Source organism: Meriones unguiculatus (assembly GCF_030254825.1).
Source record: "Meriones unguiculatus strain TT.TT164.6M chromosome 13 unlocalized genomic scaffold, Bangor_MerUng_6.1 Chr13_unordered_Scaffold_34, whole genome shotgun sequence".
NCBI classification, from domain to species: domain Eukaryota; kingdom Metazoa; phylum Chordata; class Mammalia; order Rodentia; family Muridae; genus Meriones; species Meriones unguiculatus.
The window spans coordinates 9,995,438-10,017,883 of NW_026843646.1; the positions used below are offsets into that span (position 1 = coordinate 9,995,438).

Genomic DNA, 22,446 nt, shown 5'->3' on the forward strand with positions numbered 1-22,446 from the left:
AAAGAGGAGAAGATGGCTGAAAATAATCACTCAGGGCTGAAATCAATAAATTAGAAACAAAACAATGCAAAGAATCAATGAAACCAAAAGCTGGTTCTTTGAGAAAATCTACAAGATAGGTAAAACCTTAGCCAAACTAACTAAAAGGCAGAGAGACACTATCCAAATGAACAAAATCCGAAATGAAAAGGGGGACATAATGACAAACACTGAGGAAATCCAAACAAAAGTCCATACACCACAGAATTTGAAAATCTAAATGAAATGGACAGTTTTTTTTTTTTGATTGATTCCACTTACCAAAGCTGAATCAAGACCAGGTAAATCAATTAAATAGTTCTATCTCCCCTAAGAAAATAGAAGCGGTCATCAAGTCTCCCATCCACAAAAAAAAAAAAAAACAAAAAAAACAAAAAAAAAAGCCCAGGGCCAGATGGTTTCAGCGCAGAATTCTACCAGACCTTCAAAGAAGAGCTAACTCCAATTCTCTTCAAACTATTCCACAAAATAGAAATAGAAGAAACACTGCCAAACTCATTCTATGAAGCCAAAGAGTTTAGGTACCTAAACCTCACAAAGACCCAACAAAGAAAGAGAATTTCAGGCCAATCTCCTTTATGAATATTGATGCAAAAAACTCAACAAAATACTTGCAAACCAAAACCAAGAACACATCAAAGATACCATCAACCATGGCCAAGTAGGCTTCATCCCAGGTATGCAGGGGTGGTTCAATATACGGAAATCCATCAATGTGATCCACCATATTAACAAACTGAAAGAAAAAAAGATCATCTCCTTAGACGATGAAAAAACATTTGACAAAATCCAACATCCATTCATGTTTAAAGTATTGGAGAGTTCAGGGATACAAGGCACATACCTAAACATAGGAAAGGCGATATACAGCAAGCCTATAGCCAACATCAAACTAAATGGAAAAAACTTAAAGCAATCCCATTGAAATCAGGGACAAGGCAAGGCTAAACAGTGTTTATTATTCAAATCATTTCATTTTCTTTCATCCTTAGATGACAATGTTTATAATCTAAATAGAAGACAATATTTTACTGACGTAATGTTTCAGCTAAGTTTATCTGAGTATCATTGAGCTCAGTGGGGAATGTTTGTGGCATGCAAAACTGGCAACAGACCTTGGCCATCACATAAGAATGGTCAAAATATAACCCCAAAAGTGTCATCAAGTCTTCACGTATCTGTCATGGCCTAAGAACACACAATCACATTACATATATACAAGATACTTTCTTGAAATATATCTCATTATTGTTACATTAGCTAGAACCTCTAGATAATTCCACTGGAAGGCAGACCTTCAACATGATGTCATATATAGTAAATAACGTGAACATGAAAAAGCACGGAACTTCAGACAATACACACATACATACAATTAAGCATTTTAACATTAATGTTAGTAAAAATATGTTGCCAACCAGAAAACATTGGAGGAACATCTTCCTACCAATCACTTGTACTCAGAAGGGTGGGCATATGAGAATGAATATTTCAAGTGTAGCCTTGGTTTGAAAACAAACATCTTAAAGAATTTTGTGAAAATATTAAAAACAAAAGCACCATGCTTTCTTGGAGACCCTTCCTTGACAATTATGATCACACACCGCCAGATAAAAATAAGAAATTGATCACATAGATGATGGGGATACCATTCTATACATTGAAGCAGAAAAATACCTATCCCCAAGTGGAAATGAAGTAGATGAACAGCAGCCACAGAAAAAATTATCTGAATGACCTAATAAACTTCTGTCAGTGAATTTGCTCCACATTCAGCAAACTTCAATACCTACTCCAATGTTTCAAAATATAGACCACAACCACAATTTGTGATCTCCTCCATTACATTTAAGTGAACATGGTAAATATTTTACTTCCTCCAAGACTATGCTGAAAACATTAAAAAAAAGTTTATTTTCTTGAAAATCAATACATTATGTCCAAAGTCATCAAAAGTTTTATATAATTAGGGTTACTCTCTCTATGAATCCTTTTCTACTTCTTAACATCAAGATGAAATATAAAGTACTTAAGATATTGATAGTCCCAGAGACATGGCTGTGCAGTTAAGACAAGTTCATTCTCAGGACCTAGGTCAAGTTTTTGAAAACTACTAATTCCTGCTACAAGAAGATCAAATGGTCTGATCATCATGGAAACAAAAATGGACAAGAACATACACACTGATATCACATAATGGAAATCAACACAAATTTTTAAAAATATGTTTACTGTGAATGCTTTACTTGTGTAAGCATTCATTCTTGTTGAGGAAAATACAGGCTTATATACAGAGGTTTCCTTCATCATGAATTCCTGCATGTAACAGAAATCAAACATGTAGGCTTGAAGTCAGAGAAATGAATCCTTTTCAGTTGGTGCTAACATTTGGGAATGTTTAGGAAATGTAGTCCTCCTGAAGGAAGTATGTTACTTGAAATGGGCTTGATCGTTTTCACCTTCATACCATTTGTAGTTCCCACTCTCTGCTTCATGCTGCAAGTTGAGGATGTGAGTTCCCAGTTCTTATTTTAGCTGACAGGTGTGACACTTGTGATGCCCATTTTATAGTGATCCCATATCCCTCTAGAATTATAAGGCAAATTAAATCCATTTGAATGTTGCCTTAGACATTCATTGTTTTTTTCACAGAAAAGGCCTAACACACATACATAAATTTTATAGCAGAATGATTTACTTCCTATAATAGAAGAGAATTCTGAAAGCTAAAATGGCTATCTTATTGCTTAAATTCATAGGTCTTTTATCATATGAACTTTCAATTGTAAACAAAATAAGGATGGATGTCATAATGTGTGAATACATTGTTGACACTTGTTAGAATTTACCTCCAAATCTCCTGTAACCAAATGCAAGTTGGTTGGTGAAAGATCTTAACAAATCTTTTATCCTAACAGATTTCCTTCAGAATGAGTTCTTTCAGCTTCTCAAGATTACTGTGATATGCAAAGGTTTTAACAGTTTGCTCAAACATTAAAGCTTTTAATCTTTTATAAAGGTACCACGAAGCACAATATTGACTACATTCATAGGGTTTCTCTGCACCATGAATTTTTCTCATTATTTCAAAGACAACTACATGAAAAGGCTTTACCACATTGCTTATTCATAGGGTTTCACTGTAGTATGCATTTTTCTATGTATCTGGAGATAACTGTGTTAACAGCTTTATCACATTGATTACATGTGTAAGGTTTCTATCTGTTCTTTTATATACTTAAAGATGACTGTGATATGCAAAATATGCAAAACTAATGTGCATATTGGAACATGTAAATTTGTCATCAGCATTGCCTTTTAGATACTAGCTTATATTGAATTATAGGGTGAACCTAAGTTTAAGTTCATAGTCCCTCAGAAAGCTGCAGACTTCCCAATAGCTGATCAGCTTTCAACATTCATCTTTTGTTCCCCAAAACATGATTGCTCCATATTATGGTTTATGGTCTCCTAACATAATGACTGGCCCAAACCATAGCTTCTCTTCCCTAAAACAAAATACCTTTTCCTAACCATAAAAGAACAAATGATTTTGATTGATAGGATTGTAAAAACCTACATTTTGCCTCAGGTGACTTCCTCAGTGACGTAAGCAAACCACATATCCCTAAATCATGATTAAAAAAAATTAGGTGTAAACTGGCACATATGTTTATGATTTTCAAGAACAGAAGCTCTGTATCTGGCTCAAATAGGTGGGTAGGGGTCACAGTTCAGCTCCCAAGAATGTTATGGGGACTTAATAAACCAGTAGTGTTTGACTTGTATTGGATTCAGTGGATGAAGAATACAAAGGCCTTATCACATTGCTTACAGTCACAGAATTTCTCTCCAGAAATTTTCTGAGGATGAAGAATATAGATATGTGCAACGACCTCACATTTTAACACAGTCATAAGGTTCCTCTCCAGTATGAATTCGTTTATGATGATGATTATACAAATGTGGATAGCTTCACCATGTTAAATACAGTCAGAGTTTTTCTGTCCAGTTTGAATTCTTTCACGGCTTTGAAAATGATTCTGAAGAGCAAAAATTTTACCATATTGGTTACATTCATAAGGCTTCTCTTCAGTATGTGTTCTTTGTGTCTTCAAAGATGACTATTACATGTAAAGGTTTTTCCACATTGGCTACATTCATAAAGTTTCTTTCCAGTGTGTGTTCTTTTATGTATTTGTAGATTATTATACCATGCAAAGGCTTTGTCACACTGGTTACATTCAGAGTTTCACTCCAGTATGTTTTCTTGTCCTAGGAGATGACTGTTACAAGCCTTTATGACATTACATTTATAAGGATTTTCTGCAGTATGCATTTTTATGTATTAGGAGATGACTGTGTTGTACAAAGGTCATACCACATTGATTACATTCACAAGATTTTTCTCCAGGGTGTGTTCTTTTATATTTTCAGAGACTATTCCGAAATGCATAGACATCATCACATTGGGTACATTTGTAAGGCTTCTCTCCAGAGTGTGTTCTTTTGTGTAGTACGAGATGACAGTTCTGTGCAAAGGCTTTACCACATAGGTTACATTAATGAGGCGTGTGTTTTCTTTTATGTCTTAGGAGATCACTATTGTATGCAAATGCTTCACCACATTGGTTACACTCATAAGGTTTTGCTCCGGTGTGTGTCCTTTTATGGCTTTGGAGATTACTGTTACTTGCAAAGGCTTTACCACATTGGGTACATTCATGAGTTTTCTCTCCAGCGTGAGTTCTTTTGTGTATTAGGAGATGACTGTTACATGCAAAGACTTTACCACACTGCTTACATTCATGAGGCTTTTCACCAGTGTGTGTTCTTTTATGTCTTCGGAGATGACTGTTACATGTAAAAGCTTTACCACATTGGTTACATTCATAAGTTTTCTCTCTACTGAGTGTCCTTTTATGTCTTAGGTGATCACCCTTATGTGCAAAGGCTTTACTACATTGGCTACCTTCATAAGGTTTCTCTCCAGTGTGTGTTCTTTTATGTATTAGCAGAGTAGAATTATACGCATAGACTTTACCACATTGGTTACATTTATAAGGTTTTTCTCCAGTATGAGTTCTTTTATGTCTTAGGAGATTACTGTAAAATACAAAGGCTTTACCACATTGGTTACATTCATAAGGTTTCTCTTCAGTGTGAGTTCTTGTATGTCTTAGGAGATGACTGTTATGTCTAAAGACTTTGCCACATTGGGTACATTCATGAGTTTTCTCTCCAGCGTGAGTTCTTTTATGTCTTAGGAGAAAACTATTACGTGTAAAGGTTTCACCACATTGGTTACATTCATAAGGTTTCTCTCCAGTATGTGTCCTTTTATGTCTTAGAAGATCACTGTTACATGCAAAGGCTTTACCACATTGGTTACACTCATAAGGTTTCTCTCCAGTGTGTGTTCGTTTATGTATTAGGAGCTTACTGTTACATGCAAAGGCTTTACCACATTGGTTACACTCATAAGGTTTCTCTCCAGTGTGTGTTCTTTTATGTATTAGCAGAGTAGAATTATATGCATAGACTTTACCACACTGGTTACATTCATAAGGTTTTTCTCCAGTATGAGTTCTTTTATGTCTTAGGAGATTACTGTAAAATACAAAGGCTTTACCACATTGGTTACATTCATAAGGTTTCTCCCCAGTGTGAGTTCTTGTATGTCTTAGGAGATAACAGTTATGTGTAAAGGCTTTGCCACACTGGTTACATTCATAAGGTTTCTCTCCAGTGTGAGTTCTTTTATGTCTTAGGAGAAAACTGTTACATGTAAAGGCTTCACCACATTGGTTACATTCATACGGTTGTTCCCCAATATGTATCCTTTTATGTCTTAGGAGATAACGATTACATGTGAAGGCTTTACCACACTGGTTACATTGGTAAGATTTCTCTACAGTGTGAGTAATTTTATGTATTAGGAGAGTAGAATTACATGCAAAGGCTTTACCGCATTGGTTACATTCATAAGGTTTCTCTCCAGTATGGGTTCTTTTATGTATTAGGAGAGTAGAATTATATGCATAGGCTTTACCACATTGGTTACATTCATAAGGTTTTTCTCCAGTATGAGTTCTTTTATGTATTAGGAGATGACTGTTACATGTAAAGGCTTTACCACATTGGTTACATTCATAAGGTTTCTCTCCAGTGTGAGTTCTTGTATGTCTTAGGAGATGACAGTTATGTCTAAAGGCTTTGCCACATTGATTACATTCATAACGTTTTTCTCCAGTATGTGTCCTTCTATGCCTTAGGAGATTACTGTTATGAGCAAAGACTTTACCAAATTGGTAACATTCATAGTGATCCTCACCACTTTGCATTCTTTTATATGTGTGGGGACTACTGTGATGTGCAAAGTCTTCATCATACTGAATATCTTCAGAGGATTTCTCTTCAGTATGACTGTTTTCATACCTGCAAAGATAATTGGCACATATGAAAGCTTTACTACATTCATTACACTGATGAATCTTTTTGTCCATATCACTTAATTTTACAATTTGGTGTAAAGGTAAAGAGGAATTACATCTTGAGGTTTCATCACTATTTTTACATTCATGGTGTTCTTCTCTATGGGTTGTTTTGCATATTTGAAAATACTTGTGACGGTAAGAATATTAATTACCTGGTTCACATTTATACTGTATTTCTCTTCTATAAGGTTTTTTTTTTTTACCATGTATTTGTATAAAACTTCAAGACCTCAGAGTTTTCACATACTCACTGGGTTAATAAATTTCCCTATACGGTGTGCCATGATAAATTTGCAAAGATAACTGGGACAAACAGAACAATCTCCACATTCATAAAACTTATATTTTCTGCAGTTTGAGTTTGTGAGAAAGCCTAATAAAGTTGAATAACCAATGAATTGATGTTGGTCTATATTGTGTGAAAGTCTGTCTGTATATGTGATTGTTGATTGCTTAATCAGCAGAGAGCTAAGTGCTGGCCAGATCTTAGTATTGTTCTTTCTATGGATCATCACCTGTCATATATTTTGTAAACATTTGTCCTTCCTTACTTATCTACTAGAAATAATAAAGAGCTGACAACTGATATCAGGGAACAAAATGCAGGGCTTAATTTCTGAGTGAGATAGGATTGTTATGAAAGCAAAAATCAGGTGATTTACCAGCAGGACAGTGAGGTTAACAGATGGACATCAACATGAACAAAGAGGTAGAGCTAGCAATGCAGTGGGACACCGTGTAGGTTTATTTGGATTAAGGGAGAAAGAGGGTTCAGAATCTGCCCAGGTAAATTGCCTAAGCTTTTAAATAGTAAAAAGCCTCTGTGTCATTATTTGTATTGCTGGCAAGTGTGAATATCACAAATAAATCTTACCAGACATCACCTTTTAAAAATATACTCAAAATGCGGACTATTATATTTTTTAATTATACTGGAAGGAACATTGACCCTTTCAATACCCATATGTGAATATGGCTTGTATTCATTGTGACATATGATATACCCATTTAAAGAAGAATAAATTACATGGTTTCACATTGCATTCACACATTTGATTTTTGTTCATCATACACATGTGCTCTATGGATTATGGTTTTTCCACAACATTCTTGACTCTAAACAAATTGCAGTTCTACTGCATAATTCTAATGAGGCTATGATTTAAATGGTGATTTTTGGGTAAGGTATTGTTCCTTGCATTCTTTCCTAGAGGAGTGCCTTGCAAACAATTTCAAATACCCAACCAGGACTTAGTACATGGTTTGGTAAGAAGTTAGCAATCATCAATAAATACACTTAAAGCAGTTCATTTACACTGTCCTTTCTCCTTCAAACTTCTAGTACATATTAAAATTTTTTTCAGAAACATATTCATAACAGCTTAAACATGAAAATTACCTTGTATGTCTTCTAGAACTTTGACAATACTCTTCAATATTATGATCTTCCCAATTGTAGCCTAAAATACAGTACCAGAAAATGTATTATTTATTATTGGAAATAAGGCAAAATTTAGGTCATGAACCATTCACTTCATTTTTCCTCATCCTCAGGTGAAATTACAGAAGTACATCAATAATGAATAAAGAATTTCTTCCTTATTTTAAAAAGTAAAGAAAATTCACTCTAGTACCTATAGCAGTGAGGTTCCTATAGGTCTCCAGCATCACATCTTTGTAGAGACTCCTCTGGGAAGGATCCAGCAAAGCCCATTCTTCTCGAGTAAATTTCACATGCACATCATCATAGGTCAATGCATTCTAAAATATTCAGACATGTGTACAAGATAAAGCATGAAACTGACAATGTATACTGGAAATATATTCTTCATTTACAATAGTTTTGCAGAATTCTGGTGTTTCTTCTACTTATTTTCTGACATGCAGGTTCTAATGTAATCACGAACTCTTTTTAAGAGGAAACTGAATAGTGAGGTTCACCTCTCTAATTTCTGCATCCTTTCAGGAGAATATAGCCTTGCACGAGAAATGTCAATTCATGTATATAAAGACAAAGAGTAAACAGTTCAACAGCACTGAGTCCACATCAGAAAAATAGTATGAACAATTCTTAACTATAACAACAACAGGCAAGCTGGGTGTATTTTCTCATGTCTTTTATTCCAAAAACACTCAGGAGGCAGGCGCAGGTGTATTTCATAGAGCTGGATGCTAGCCTGGTCTAAGCAGTATGTTCCAGGACACTCAGGGGTATATAAAAAGAACCTGAATATTCTGCAAAAAATAATCAACCAAATAAAAAAGACAGAGACACCTCTGTGAACACTACACCAACAGCTCACAACAAGGTTAACAATTAACAACAGGGACACATGAAAATGAAAAGCATCTGGAAGGTAAACAACTCTACCAATAGAACAAATGGCAGCACACGGACTGGGAGAGGACCTTCACCAACCTTATCTCTGACTGAAGGATAATATCCAAAATAAAGAATTGAAGAAAGTATAGACACCAACCAACCAAATGACCAAATTAAATCATGGCATGCAGAGCTAAACAGACAACTCTCAAAGGATGAAGTTTTAATGGCTGAGATGCACTTAACGAAATGTTTGGTGTCCTTAGTCATCAAGAAAATGCAAATCATAAGGACTGTGCATTTCAATCTTATATTTGTCAGAATGGCTCAGATCATGAACTCAAGTGAGAGTACATGGTGGTGAGGACGTGGAGTAAGGAGAACACACCTCCACTGCTGGTGAGAATGAAAACTTGAACAACCACTTTGGAAATCCATTTAGACATTTCTCAAAAAATTTAGAATGGACTTATGTCAATACCTATATACCTTAATAGCTATACTACTCCGTGGAATACAAGCAAAAGATGCTTTACCATACCACAAGGACACTTACATAACTATGTTCATAGCAGATTTATTTGTAATAAACAGAAACTGGGAACAACCTAAACATCCTTCTGTTGAAGAATGGATAAAGAAAATGTAATACAGTTATACAATGAAACACCAATTAGCTATTAATAACAAAGACTTCATGCAATCAGCCAGAGAATAGATGGAACTAGGAAATATTTTTTGGAGTGAGATAACCCAGACCCTCAAAGACCCACTTGGTATGTACTCACTTATAAGTGGAAATTAACCATAAATTACAGGATAACCATGGAACAATCTACAGACCCAGAGAGTGAAGGAGAGCAAAAGGAGGATGTAGGAAACTCACTCAGAAGAGAAAATAAGATAGGTATCTGAATTAAATGGAGAGAAGGAATAGGGTGGAAGAGGGAGTGGGTAGGGTAATGGGGATGGGCATCAGGTAAGGAGAGAGTAGAGGGAGGAGGGAACAAGGAGAGAAAATAGAAATCAGGCTGGGTTAGTTTCTGGATCATGGGAGGCTTCTGGAAGTTTATGGGAGTGGCCCTAGAAGACAATCCCTAGCAGCATGGGTTAAGGAACCTGTAGTTGCCAAAGGAGAAATATAATATGCTCTGTTAAATCTCAAAATTAAACATGTAGATGAAGATCAATTGAAGAACTGCTGATGGGAGTGCAAACTTGTACAACTTCTCTGGAAATCAATCTGGTGCATTCTCAGAAAACTGGGAATAGTTCTACCTCAAAACCCAGCTATACCACTCCAGGGAATATATACAAAAGATGTTCCATTATAGAACAAGAACGTTCTACTATGTTCATACCTGTTTTATTCATAACAGGCAGAATCTGGAAACAACCTAGATGTTCCTCAAATCTAGAAGAATGGATAAAGCACTTCTGATACATTTACACAATGGAATACTAATCAGTTATTAAAAATAAATCATGGAACTTGCAGGCAAATGGATCAAACTAGAAAAAAAATCATCCTGAGTGAGGTAACACAGACACAGAAACACACAGAGTATGTACTCACTCACAAGCAGATATTAGACCTATAGTACAGGATAACCATACCACAATTCACAGACCCAAAAAAACTAAGTAAGAAGGAGGGTCCATGGGAGGGTGCCAGAATGTCACTCAGAATAGAAAATAGAATAGATGGCAGAAGTGGAAGAAGAGAGGGAACTGGGCAGAAGTTTATTTATATCAATCCAGGAATATGTGATATCTCTTCATTTTCCAGTGTCTTTCTTGATTTCTTCAGGTGTTTGAAGTTCTCGTTGTAGGTGTATTTTTTTTTCTTTCATCTGTTCATTACTAGATATTTTACTTTCCTTCAAACATTTCTGAATGGGAGTGTGCTCAAGATCTCCTTTGAATGTTTGATGTTGGTATATACACAAGTAAATAGATTTGTGCAAGTTGATTTTGTATCCTGTCACATAGCTATATTTGTTAATAATTTCACAAATTTTTGTGATAGATTTTGGAGAATTGTAATGCATATTATTACACCTGCAAAGAGTGGTAGTTTGAATTCTATTTCCCTATCTATATTCCTTTACTTATCTTTCTTTATTGCTTAAACTAACACTTTGAGCAAAATATTGAAAAGGACTGGGGGTGGTGAACATAGATGACAAACCTCAGACCTGAGTAAACTTACCTAAACCTTTTCTCCATTCGGGATGATTTTGGATGCACGTTTCTCACCTATAGCTTTTATTGTGTTGAGAGGTGTTGCTTCTAGCCTTACAAATTTTGAAACTTTTATGATAAAGCCATTTGGATTTTTTCAAAGATATTTTTGGTTGTTTGTTTAAGCTATTAAGATGTTCATGTGATTTTTGTTTATACATCATTTATGTAGTTTTTGTATTTATTGACTTATGTTGTGCCATATCAGGGATAAGCAATTTATTCAGAGTGGATAATAGCTTTGATGTATGTCTGCATTCGCTTTACAAAAATTTTATTAGTCTATTTTTATTATTTTTTAATTATTTATTTATTATGTATACAATATCTGCATGTATGCTTTCATATCAGAAGAAGGCACCAGATCTCATTATAGATAGCTGTGAGCCACCTCATGGTTGCTGGGAATTGAACTCAGGACTTTTGGAAGAGTAGACAGTGCTCTCATCTCTCCAGCCCTTATTATTTTTTAATAAAGTACAGTTTATTCACTTTGTATCCCCACTGTATCCCACTCCATCATCCCCTCCCAATCCTACTCTCTCTCCCTTATGCTCTCCCATGCACCATCATGGGAGGGGCATGATAGGGGACTGATAGGGAGGTCTTCCTCCCCATCCACCTGACCCTAGCCTATCAGGTCTCATCATGACTGGCTGCATTGTCTTCCTCTGTGGCCTGGTAAGGCTGCAGCCCCATTAGGGGGAGGTGATCAAAGAGGCAGCCACTGAGTTCATGTCAGAGACAGTCCCTGTTCCCCTTTCTAGGGAACCCATTTGGAGACTAAGGTGCCATGAGCTACATCTGTGTAGGGGTACTAGGCATTCTAGGTTATCTCCATGCATGGTCCTTGGTTGGAGTAGCAGTCTCAGAAAAGACCACTATGCCCCGATTTCTTGGATCTGTTATTCTCCTTGTGGAGATGCTGTTTCCTCCAGGTCTTCCTATCTCTCCCTTCTTTCATAAAATTATCTACTTTCTGCCAAAGTTTGGCTATGAGTGTCAGCATCTGCTTTGATACCCTGCAGGGTAGAGTCTTCAGAGGCCCTCTATAGTAGGTTCCAGTCCTATTGTCTTGATACCTAAACCCCACAAAAACCCAATAAAAAAATAGTACTTCAGAACTATCTCACTTATGACCATTGATGTAAAAATACTCAATAAAATACTTGTAAAACACATCCAAGAACAGATTAAAGATACTATCCACCATGTCCAGGCTAGAGCGGTAAGACAACTAAAGGAGATCAAGGGGATACAAATCAGAAAGGAAGAAGTCAAAGTATCATCACTCACAGATGATATGATAGCATGCATGAGTGGCCCCAAAAATTCTACCAGAGAAATCCTACAGCTGATAAACACCTTCAGCAAAATTGCCGGACACAAAATTAACTCAAAAAAATATGATGTCTTCCTGTATACAAAAAAACAAGTGAGTGGAGAAAGAAATTGGGAAAACAACAACCTTCCAATAGTCACAAATAACTTAAAGTACATTGGTTTAACTCTTAACAAGCAAGGAAAAGATCTGTATGAAAAAAAATTGAAGAAAAATTGAAAATATCAGAAGATTAAAGATTTTTCCATGCTTATGGATCAGTAAGAATAACAGCAAAAATGGTCACCCTACCAAAAGAAATCTAGATATTAATGCAATTCCCATCAAAATACCAACACAATTCCTTACAGACCTTGAAAGAACAATTCTCAACATCATATTAAAAAATAAAAACAGAATAGTTAAAACAACCCAGTACAATAAAGAACTTCTGAAGTTATCTACATCCCTAATCTAAAGCTATACTACAGAGCAACAGTAATAATAACAGCATAGTAGTGGCAGAGAAACAGACTTGTGGGTCAATAGAATTGAATTAAATACTCAGAAATAAACACACACACCTACAGACAGGCAGGACTAAAGCCAGAATTTATACACTGAATCCCCATGGTGTGTCCTTCAAGCTACTTATGACCTCCAGCCCCCGGCACTACAATGCAGAATCTCCACTTCCCCCCTCAAAAGACTAGCATATCAGTGTTCTGCCTGAGAGAAAAATCCTGCTTTTGGAAATGCCTGTCTGTTCTCTTTTAAGTCCATGTCAACTGTATCAATCTTGATCTAACAGATACTACAGCATGCACTGAGGAAAGCAGAGAATCATAGCTTCATATTTTACGTCTTCATTTAACTAAGCATTTAAATGTAAAAAAAGAAGTGGGTAGATTTTTAGATGTATAAAATCTAACAACATTAAATCAAGATGAAGTAAATTATCAAAACAGACACATAACAACCCAGATAGAAATGATAAATTTAAAATCTCTCAATTAAAAGAAAAAAATAAATAAAAGAAATAAATAAAAGAAAAAATAAATAAAACTTAGGTCTAGAGATTCAGCATGAATTCTACAAGAGTCTCAAACAACTCACTGCAATACTCTTCAAAGTATTCCACAAAAGGGGAAAGGAAGAAACACTTCTTTATTTTTATGAAGACAAGAGTATTATCCTGATTACAAAAATCAACTTCTGAAAATTAATAACACAACCTAATAGTGTGTTAGCTAATTAATAACTTGTGTTATAAAGAACTTCTATATAGGTACTCAGTTATCTGCACAAGAGACATACTCACTTACCTAATATATTAGGACTGGAAGCCATGATTATAGACTATGTCAATATCAATGTCAAATATTACTGATTCCCATAATGCTACATTATATAGTACACAAACATTCACATTTCATCTTTTATTTACTTAACACTGACTGAATGAAAAGTTCAATTGACTTTGCTCAACAAACTTCTTCATGATACCCGATTTGAAGGTAGATCTCCAAGGCTCACAAGTGTAAATGAGTCCTAGTTTATATCTTGTTGGTTTAAAACCCACACATTACACTTATCACTAATACATTGAGATATGGTCCAGACTCATGAGCACTGTCTATGTTCTAAAATTTAATAATGGGAGCACAGTTTTGGTTTCACCTTCATCATACCTTATTAATACTAAAAAAAAAAAAATCTATGATAGCAATTACATTTCAGTTACTGCTGACTCTAGGACAGGCTATTTACTATCCACAAAAGGATCTTCTTATGGTCTTTTGTCATAAATTTTAGGTGAAATGGTTGCTTTGGATATGATGCCCTACTCTATGTCTTATGGCACTGGACATATTCCATGAAATCATAAAAATTTTGGTTATTGGACTTGCTACATTTTTACACTATTTACACATATATCTTACAGAATTTCATTTCACAGTAGGAAAACGTTTGTTGAAAGACACTCAAATTTAATGTCTTCAAATGAGTGCTTTCAGTCCCCAAATCATGTAAGATACAGATATATACACATACATTTTGAGAAAACCTTTTTCCATTTTAATTTGTACTTTCAATTATAAGATGAAAATGTTTTATTGGCTTGACGACAGTGATTACTTACCAATAATATAAGATCCTGATGCTTTACTTGCTTATGAGTGAGGCTTACCTGGCATGGTAGAAGCCAGTCCGTGTTTCTTTCTTCTTTAGAACCCATTTCAATTTTGCTCAACAGTGTTTTATGGAGGGCATGGGCCACGGCATACACTGCATTCCATATGGAATAGCTGGGCTCAGAAATGGTCACCACATCGTTTTCTTCTGGTTTAATCTCTATAGAAATTGGGTATGGGTCATGATTTTCACATGGCAAAGCAGGAAGGGAGCAATCAAAACTGTCAATCCAGAATTTATGGAAGTATAAATCTCCCGTGTATGTGACTAGAGAAAGTTCATTAAGCCAGGGATAGAGCTTGTCATTGAATATGAGAAGCTTCCTCTGAAAAGTCATTCCTCTGAAAAGTTCATCAAGTCATTCCTATTTGATACGGACTCTAAATAAAATGTGTTGGTTTGCCATGTTCCACACCTTCCTTCTGGTTGAAAACATTTTATTTACCATGTGGAAAAACTTCAATTAATTATATCACTACAGAATACCTGCACATTTACCTGTGTATGTTGGTTCAAATTCAGCAAATCAACACCAAATAGTACCCAAGTTTCAACTAGCTGGCTGTTTTTCTGTAAAAACCACACAGATTTCTTTCTTCCATTGCTTTTCTTTTCTTTATCTTTCTTCCTTCCTTCCTTTCTTTCTTTCCTCTTCTTCCTCCTCCACCTCTTACTTTTTCTTTGTCCATGTATGTGTGCCTTCAGATGAGGAGCAGTGGCCAGATCCTTTTGTACTGAGTCTCCAGCACCCTAACAACTAAGCACAGAGCACCTTACCTACTCAACTCCCAGGCCTCTAAACATCATTTATAGTGTCCGGCCCGCTCGTGCACCCGCGAGCCAGCAGAGGGCGCCAGAATAACCTATACAAGATCGTGCACAGCCTTATCCCCAGATGGGGTGCACCAATCTCCCCCAGGATGCACTCAGGCCTGGTGGGTGCGGAGTACTGTGCCTCTTCTCTTCCCGCCATCCCCCTGCCTGTAGTTCTGCCCTACGCACGAGCTGCTCGGGGACTCCAGGCAGACAGACGGCTGGCGGAGGACAGGGGAGGGAGGCGGGAAACCTCAAAAACTCCTCTCCTCCCCACCCTCAAAGCGCAGGACTATGAGTTCATAACAACTTGGGATAAGAAGATTGCTGACCTGAGAAAACCGGTCCAGGCTGCGGCGCGCCTCTAGCGGAAGTTCCGCTCCTTCCGGCTTCCCTTTCGGATCCACCCCGCAGAGAGCAGAGACTTCCGGGCTCGGAGGCTCTGAGGCCGCCCCGCCATCTCCCTGGCCCCCTCCACTGGTTTGTAAACATAAATCCTCTAGTCACAGACGGACCTTCCTTCGCTCCGTTTCCCACTTCGGAGCTTTCGGGGGTCACGGAAGTCTCAACAGTCCCAAGATGCATCGCGGCAGAGACCCTCCGGGCTGAGAACTACAAACATGGCTTCCGAGCAAGGACTTCTGGGATTGTATATGAGAATTACAAAATGGCATTCGGTCGGCGCTATGCATCTTGGGATTGTTTGTAGTCACGAGCCTGCGTCTCTCCCTGTCTGCTGCCTGGACCGTGGTCCCGGAATCGCCTACAAATCCCAGAAGCCCCTCCAGGCAGTTCCCAGCATCATATGCATGTGTTCCTAAGCTTCCCACCTTGTGGCTTGGCGAGGAGTTTTGAAGTAGGCGCGAGAAACTCTCTTTGTTCTCAAACCCCACACAGCCTTTCTCCAGTTTCCTGTGTCTGTAAATCTCCTTACCTTGCCATACTGTCCTAGGGATCACGATTGGGCAGGAGTTTTGTGACGTCATTGCCCTCCGCTGTCCCGGAAGTCAACACACAATAGCAGCTCCTGCCACGATAGTAAAAAACTGTGTTGTCCCTGGTAGCTGGAGAAGGGGTCCTTTGGTGTCTGCACCTTTGATTACGTCATCTGGGGTCAGACACAGATAATAAGTCTCTTTAATATATATTTATATATAAAATATATAAATAATATAATATTAATAAATATTAATAAACATATATAAATATATAAATAATATAAATATATATATATGGCCAGGTGTGGCAACACACGCCTGTCATCCTAGCATTCCTGCAGGCATTGGCAGGCGGGTGTCTTGAGTTTTCTTCACCCCAAAATCCCACTATCCGATGAGTTGTGCCGATTTTGTTTGACAGTGATTAATACTGTTTTTTTTTTTTTTTTTCCACATAACGAACTACTGGAGAGCTGTCACAGTGTCTAAAGAGGTGCCTACTGCTCCAGATGGACCTAGGCTCAATCCCCAACGCCTTGACCACTGTCTGTGAATCCACTTCCAGGGGATCTCACAACCTCACACACACAGGAAGGCTAAGGCAATTTTCTAAGAATGAAATAAAATTTCTTAATCATAAGAATAAAACCTCTGATCTAAGAAGGACTCTGAGTGTTATGCCAGGATCACAAGACCCTCAGAGACCACCAGGAGATGACTCGGTGCAGAAACAAGACAGCTATATTACAAGAGTGATCAAACTCAGTACCCAAGTCTCACCAATACAGCAGTAGAGAACTGGGACCCTGAGCCCTGGGTGAACAGTTTTTTTCTTTTCTTTTTTAGGGGAAAACCACAAGCAGGGGGATTCCCTGACAGCAAGCAGTGGGGTTCATGCCTTAGCAGTACAGGATTGGGTGAAAGTCATAGGGCGAGATGACCCTGTAGCTGAGGCACATAATACAATTGTCATTCTTCTAAACTACATCTGGAATGTTGGGGAGAATTTGCCCAAATGATTCTCATTGATTGTTGCCAGGGAGATGCTCTCTGTTTTCTACCAAGTATTTATTCTGTGATATTTCCTGGAGGCGGTTGCTAGGAGAGTTAACTTTGTTTTCTGCCAAGTGAACATTCTGTGATAATTCCTGGTACCTGAGTTCAGCTCCCAGTCAAGATGGCTTCTCCTTTCAAAATGGAGTCACCCAAGCTAACTTAAACTCCTCAATCACAGAAGTAGAAGAGTATCTAAGATGCCATGCTAGAGACATAAATGTCTTCTACTGCGGATCTGTGGTGAGTCTCCTCTTCCATGTTGCCTTTTTTGACTAGAGTAGGTTTTCACAAACTCCACAGGAAAAATGAGTGTCATAAATTAGAAGCTAATGATCAGGACTGGAAGGATGGCTCAGCAGTTAAGAGCAGTTGCTGCTCTGCCAGAGGAACTGAATTTAGTTCTCAACATTCAAGTTGGGCTACTCACAGCTGTCTGTGACTTTAGATCCAGGGATCTGACACTCTCTTCTGGCCTCTGTGAGGACCTGCATTCATCTGTAAACACACACACACACACACACACACACACACACACACACACAGAGAGAGAGAGAGAGAGAGAGAGAGAGAGAGAGAGAGAGAGAGTAGAGAGAAGCTAGAAGTTGATTTTGTGTTTATGTGTGACAGGGACTCCCATCTGTATTGTCTTTAAAAATTACATAAAAAATAATCTTGATCCTCTAATCCTCTTGCCTCTACCTCCTAGGTAATGGGATTCTAGTGTGCAGCACCACACCCCAATTCAAGCAGTTGTGAGGATGGGACTCAGACCTTCTCATGATTGTTAAGCATTCGATCACCTGAACCACGTCTCCAAACCCTGATGCGATCCGATCCTTTTATTTCCCTATGCACTCTGCCTGTTGGGAGAATTTTAGGAGGAAGTGCTGATCTAATTGGATATCAGTGGGGGTATTTTGGGGCTCACTGGGACTGTACTGACTGCCAGTTTCCTCACCTCCTGCCCTTCATCTTCCTGTAGCTTAAAGTTTCCTTTATAAACTCCAGGACACTCTTGGAAGATAAACTCCAGGAAAATGGCAGGCAGAGTTGCCAGTTGGGAGAGCCTTGTTTAGCTACAGGGAAATGAAGTCCAAAAGAACAGAAAGTAGCTTTCAGGAACCTCCATCATTGGCTGGAGGACAGTCTGCCCTTCCTCATCAGTTCTTTGTGTGTGTGTAATTATATTTTATTGCATACTATTTTTCATAATGGATAAATCCACCAACTACTGTCATTTCGTTAATATGATTTTTTATTTATTACAATTTAATCACTTTGTATCCCAGCTGTAGCCCCACCCTCGTCCCCTCCCAATCCTGTCCTCCCTCCTTCCCTCATCTCCTCCCATGCCCCTTCACCAGTCCATTGATAGTAGAGGACCTCCTCCCCTTCCATCTGACCCTAGCCTATCAGGTCTCATCAGGACTGTCATTCATAGTCTTTCTCTGTGGCCTAGTCATACTTCTCCCCCACTCAGGGGGAGGTGATCAAAGAGCCAGCCACTAAGTTCATGCCAAAGACAAAATCTGGAAACAACCCAGATGTCCCTTAACTGAGGAATGGATACAGAAATTATGGTACATTTACACAATAGAATACTACTCAGCAATTAAAAACAAGGGAATTATGAAATTTGAAGGCAAATAATGGGAACTAGACAAGATCATCCTGATTGAGCTATCCCAGAAGCAGAAAGACACACAAGGTATATACTCACTTATAATAGATATTAGACATATAATATAGGATAAACACACTAAAATCAGTACACCTAAAGAAGGTAAGCAAGAAGGAGGACCATGAGTAAGATGTTCAATCTTCAATCAGAAAGATGGACATTGGAAGAAGGTGAAAATAAGGAACAAGACAGGAGTCTATCATAGAGGGCCTCTGAAAGACTCTACCCTGCAGGATATCAAAGCAGATACTGAGACTCATAGCCAAACTTTGGGCAGAGTGCAGGGAATCATATGAAAGAAGGGGGAGATAGAAAGACCTGGAAGGGTCTGGAGCTCCACAAGGAGAGCAACAGAACCAAAAAATCTGACCCTAGGGATCTTTTATGAGACTTGATACTCTTCATCATTTCTTCACAGAGGTGGGTGCTGTTCTGGTTTCACTTTGTTGCTGTGATGATAAATCTTTCAACCCAGAGACAACTTGCAGAGAAAAGGATTTGACTTAACACTTCCAGGTCACAATTTATCGATGAGGGAGTTCATGACAGGACCCATGGAGGAACAACCCCTTGCTCACAGGCTCACACTGAGCTAGCCTTCTTATACTACTCAAGATTTCTGGAGTTGAAATGGTGCCACCTGCAATGGTCTGGGTTCTCCTGAATCAGTCAGTAACAACAACAATTTCCACAGATATGCCCTAATGCCAACCAAATCTAGACAATTCCCCCAGTGGAAGCTTCCCTCTCAGATGAGCCTTCTATGTGTCAAGATGACAATTAAAATGGGTTTTATAAGATGTGGTCAAGGCACTGGCTACCATTAGTTTCATCCAAAAGAGACCTGTACAGTAACATTATGAAGGAGAGCAGGTTTGTTTTGGCTGACTGTGAGCATGCAGTCCCCTATAGTGGGAGAATAATGTTTTAGGAACCAGAGGATGTGATGACACTAAACTCACAGACCAGAATCAGAGAACAAAAAATGTGGTTGCTCACCTTCCATCTTCTTTTCATTCTGTCTGTCACAGTAGCCAATGGAATACTGACCCATTTTGTGGTGGCTTTATCCACCCGAGGTAAATGTTTCTATACACTCCTCACAGAAATACCAAAACACTTGTTTCCATGATGAATCCAACCACATTGGATATTAAAGCTCCCCTGAGTAGCCAGTAAGTATTGAGATAGGTTGAATCTGAAGTCATACCATGATCTTCGTGAACACTACTTTAATGACAACAGTGTCATATATTGGACCAAGATTTAAATATGTGGGCTGTGTAGACCAAAAGGCTCCCAAACTAACAACGCCAAACCCCATTACCTTTCATTGGAAGTCAGCATTTACAGATTAATGTTTGACGATACTTAGAAATATCCCACTCAGTCAAAATTTTCACAGAAATCCAAAATTTGCTAATAGTTTTTTATTTCTCTTAGATTCCTCATTCTGTGTGCAGTGAGAGACGTAGGCCTGGATTCAGGAAGTCTGCTCATGAAGGCAAGGCTGTCTGCTGCTTTGATTGTACTCCTTGTTCAGACAATGAGGTTTCCAATGAGACAGGTAAATACAGGCTGATAGAGAACTTTTCAACTTGTCCATAGAAGTCTGTAATACCTAAGCCAATGGAAAAGGACTGGAGAGAAGAGATAGACTTTTGTTCCTTGATTAGAAATTTAAAGTGTTCCAAGAGGAAGCAAAAGAGTCACAGAAACATTCATCCTCATAATAATACTAAGCTAACAGCTAAACTATGTATGCAGGGACCTGGTGTACTCATGTTGGCCTTGTGCTTGATGTTTCGGTCTCTGTGAGCTCATATACACCTTGCTTAGTTGATTCAGAGAGCTTTGATGCCCTGGTGCCCTCCATGCCCTATGACTATTATAATCCTTCCACCTCCTCCTCTCAGTGGGAATCCCTGGGCTCTGGTGTAAGGGATTTGATGGAGACCTCCAATTTAGACTCTCTTCACATAGTGTGTAGCTGTTGGCCTCTGAATGCACTCTGATCTTCTGCCACAGGAAACCTCTCATGATAATTGGATAAGGCAGTTATCTATTGATATAGCAGAATATCATTAGGAATCATTTTATTGATATTTTTAAATCAGTTATATTTGATTTTACCCTACATTCTTTGATATCCAGTCTCTTGCCCTTGGTTACCCAAGAAGTATCAGTCATCCTCTCCTTTTCCTTGATTGGTCCTTAAGTCAGATCAGATATTTCTTGGCTACTACCACAAGTTCCTTAGAAACATGACCCTAGCATATTTTACAGTCAGGACACATTGTAGGAAATAAATTCTGTGACTAGGTTGGTGTCAGGTTTCACTTTTGGCAGCCTACAGGATAACCTGCAGAGGAATTTTCATTCAGAACATGGTACTCTGGCCAGAGATGACATCTGAAGACCTTCCAGGTCTGTGTGATCCTGCTGGAGTAGAAACACCTTTTTAATCCAAAGGACAGAGTCAAGTAGATCTGAGTTCAAGGCCAGCCTGGTATAGCGCAAGTTTTAGGTAAAGAAAAGCTAAGGTCCAGGTGTGGTGATACATGCCTTTAATCCCAAACAATGAAGGTGAAGATAGTTTGTAGAAGGACAGAACAATGTTTGAAAGTGATGTCCAAAGACTATACTTTCAGGGATTATTTCTATAATTGGAAAGCTATGTCTAATTGAGAATAAGGGGTCAAATGAAGAAGAGACAGGAAAGAGAAGATGCTTAATGTGTGATGCAAAGACAGAGGAGGCAGTTATACCAAGACAATAATAGAGAGGTTGCAGAAAGAGAATTCAAGTGATGACCAAATCAGCCAGAAAATGAGAAAAAGCCAGGAGATTAGAGAAGATTGCTGGGATTAGTTTGAAGGCAAGCAGAGCAGTGTAGAGTCACAGAGATAAGATAGATTGATCAAATAGGCTGGGAGAGGAATTTGAACTAAGACAGTAAAATTGAACCAACTAGCTGAGCCCAGAAAGCACAAGAAAGGATGAGTTTATTCAAAAGTAATTTTCAGAGTGTGAAAATATTCTAAGTCATGGTTAGATTATATGGAGGCTAGAAGCTTCCAGAACTATGCCTAGGTTAGCAGAAAGAAGCAGTAAGCTCTGACATGACAATTATCTAAGGCGAATGAAAATTATTTTTTACAATAACAAAAGAGATAGTGCATAGGGGTAAGTGCTCTGTGTGGACACCAGCTCAACTTCTCTATGGTCAGTGAGTAATGTGGATGTTGTCCTTTCTGCCCCATTCTGTAAGATTGTGGAGAACAAGCCTTTTTCTTTGCCCCAGTCTGTCTTTCTCTTGCTTAGAGTCCACCAGGATA

General features: G+C 38.1%; 1 protein-coding gene across 1 annotated transcript; it reads right to left on the minus strand.

Moving 5' to 3' along the window:
• Positions 1 to 971: 971 nt before the first annotated feature.
• On the minus strand, positions 972 to 16,024 carry LOC110563104 (zinc finger protein 431-like). Its single transcript, XM_060376148.1, has 5 exons — positions 15,766 to 16,024; positions 14,616 to 14,779; positions 8,171 to 8,297; positions 7,936 to 7,996; positions 972 to 6,477 (listed from the first exon to the last, which is right to left on the minus strand). The coding sequence occupies exons 1-5, from the start codon at positions 16,016 to 16,018 to the stop codon at positions 4,602 to 4,604; spliced, it is 2,481 nt and encodes an 826-aa protein (XP_060232131.1). The 5' UTR covers positions 16,019 to 16,024; the 3' UTR covers positions 972 to 4,601.
• Positions 16,025 to 22,446: the final 6,422 nt, after the last annotated feature.

Coding starts and splice junctions, on each gene's coding strand:
- LOC110563104 (XM_060376148.1), bottom strand. CDS start 16,018: ATGCATCTTGGGACTGTTGAGACTTCCGTGACCCCCGAAAGCTCCGAA. Junction 14,780..15,765: donor GCCTGGACCGGTTTTCTCAG/GTCAGCAATCTT, acceptor CAATTTCTATAG/AGATTAAACCAGAAGAAAAC. Junction 6,478..7,935: donor AGTTCTAGAAGACATACAAG/GTAATTTTCATG, acceptor TTATCTTTGCAG/GTATGAAAACAGTCATACTG.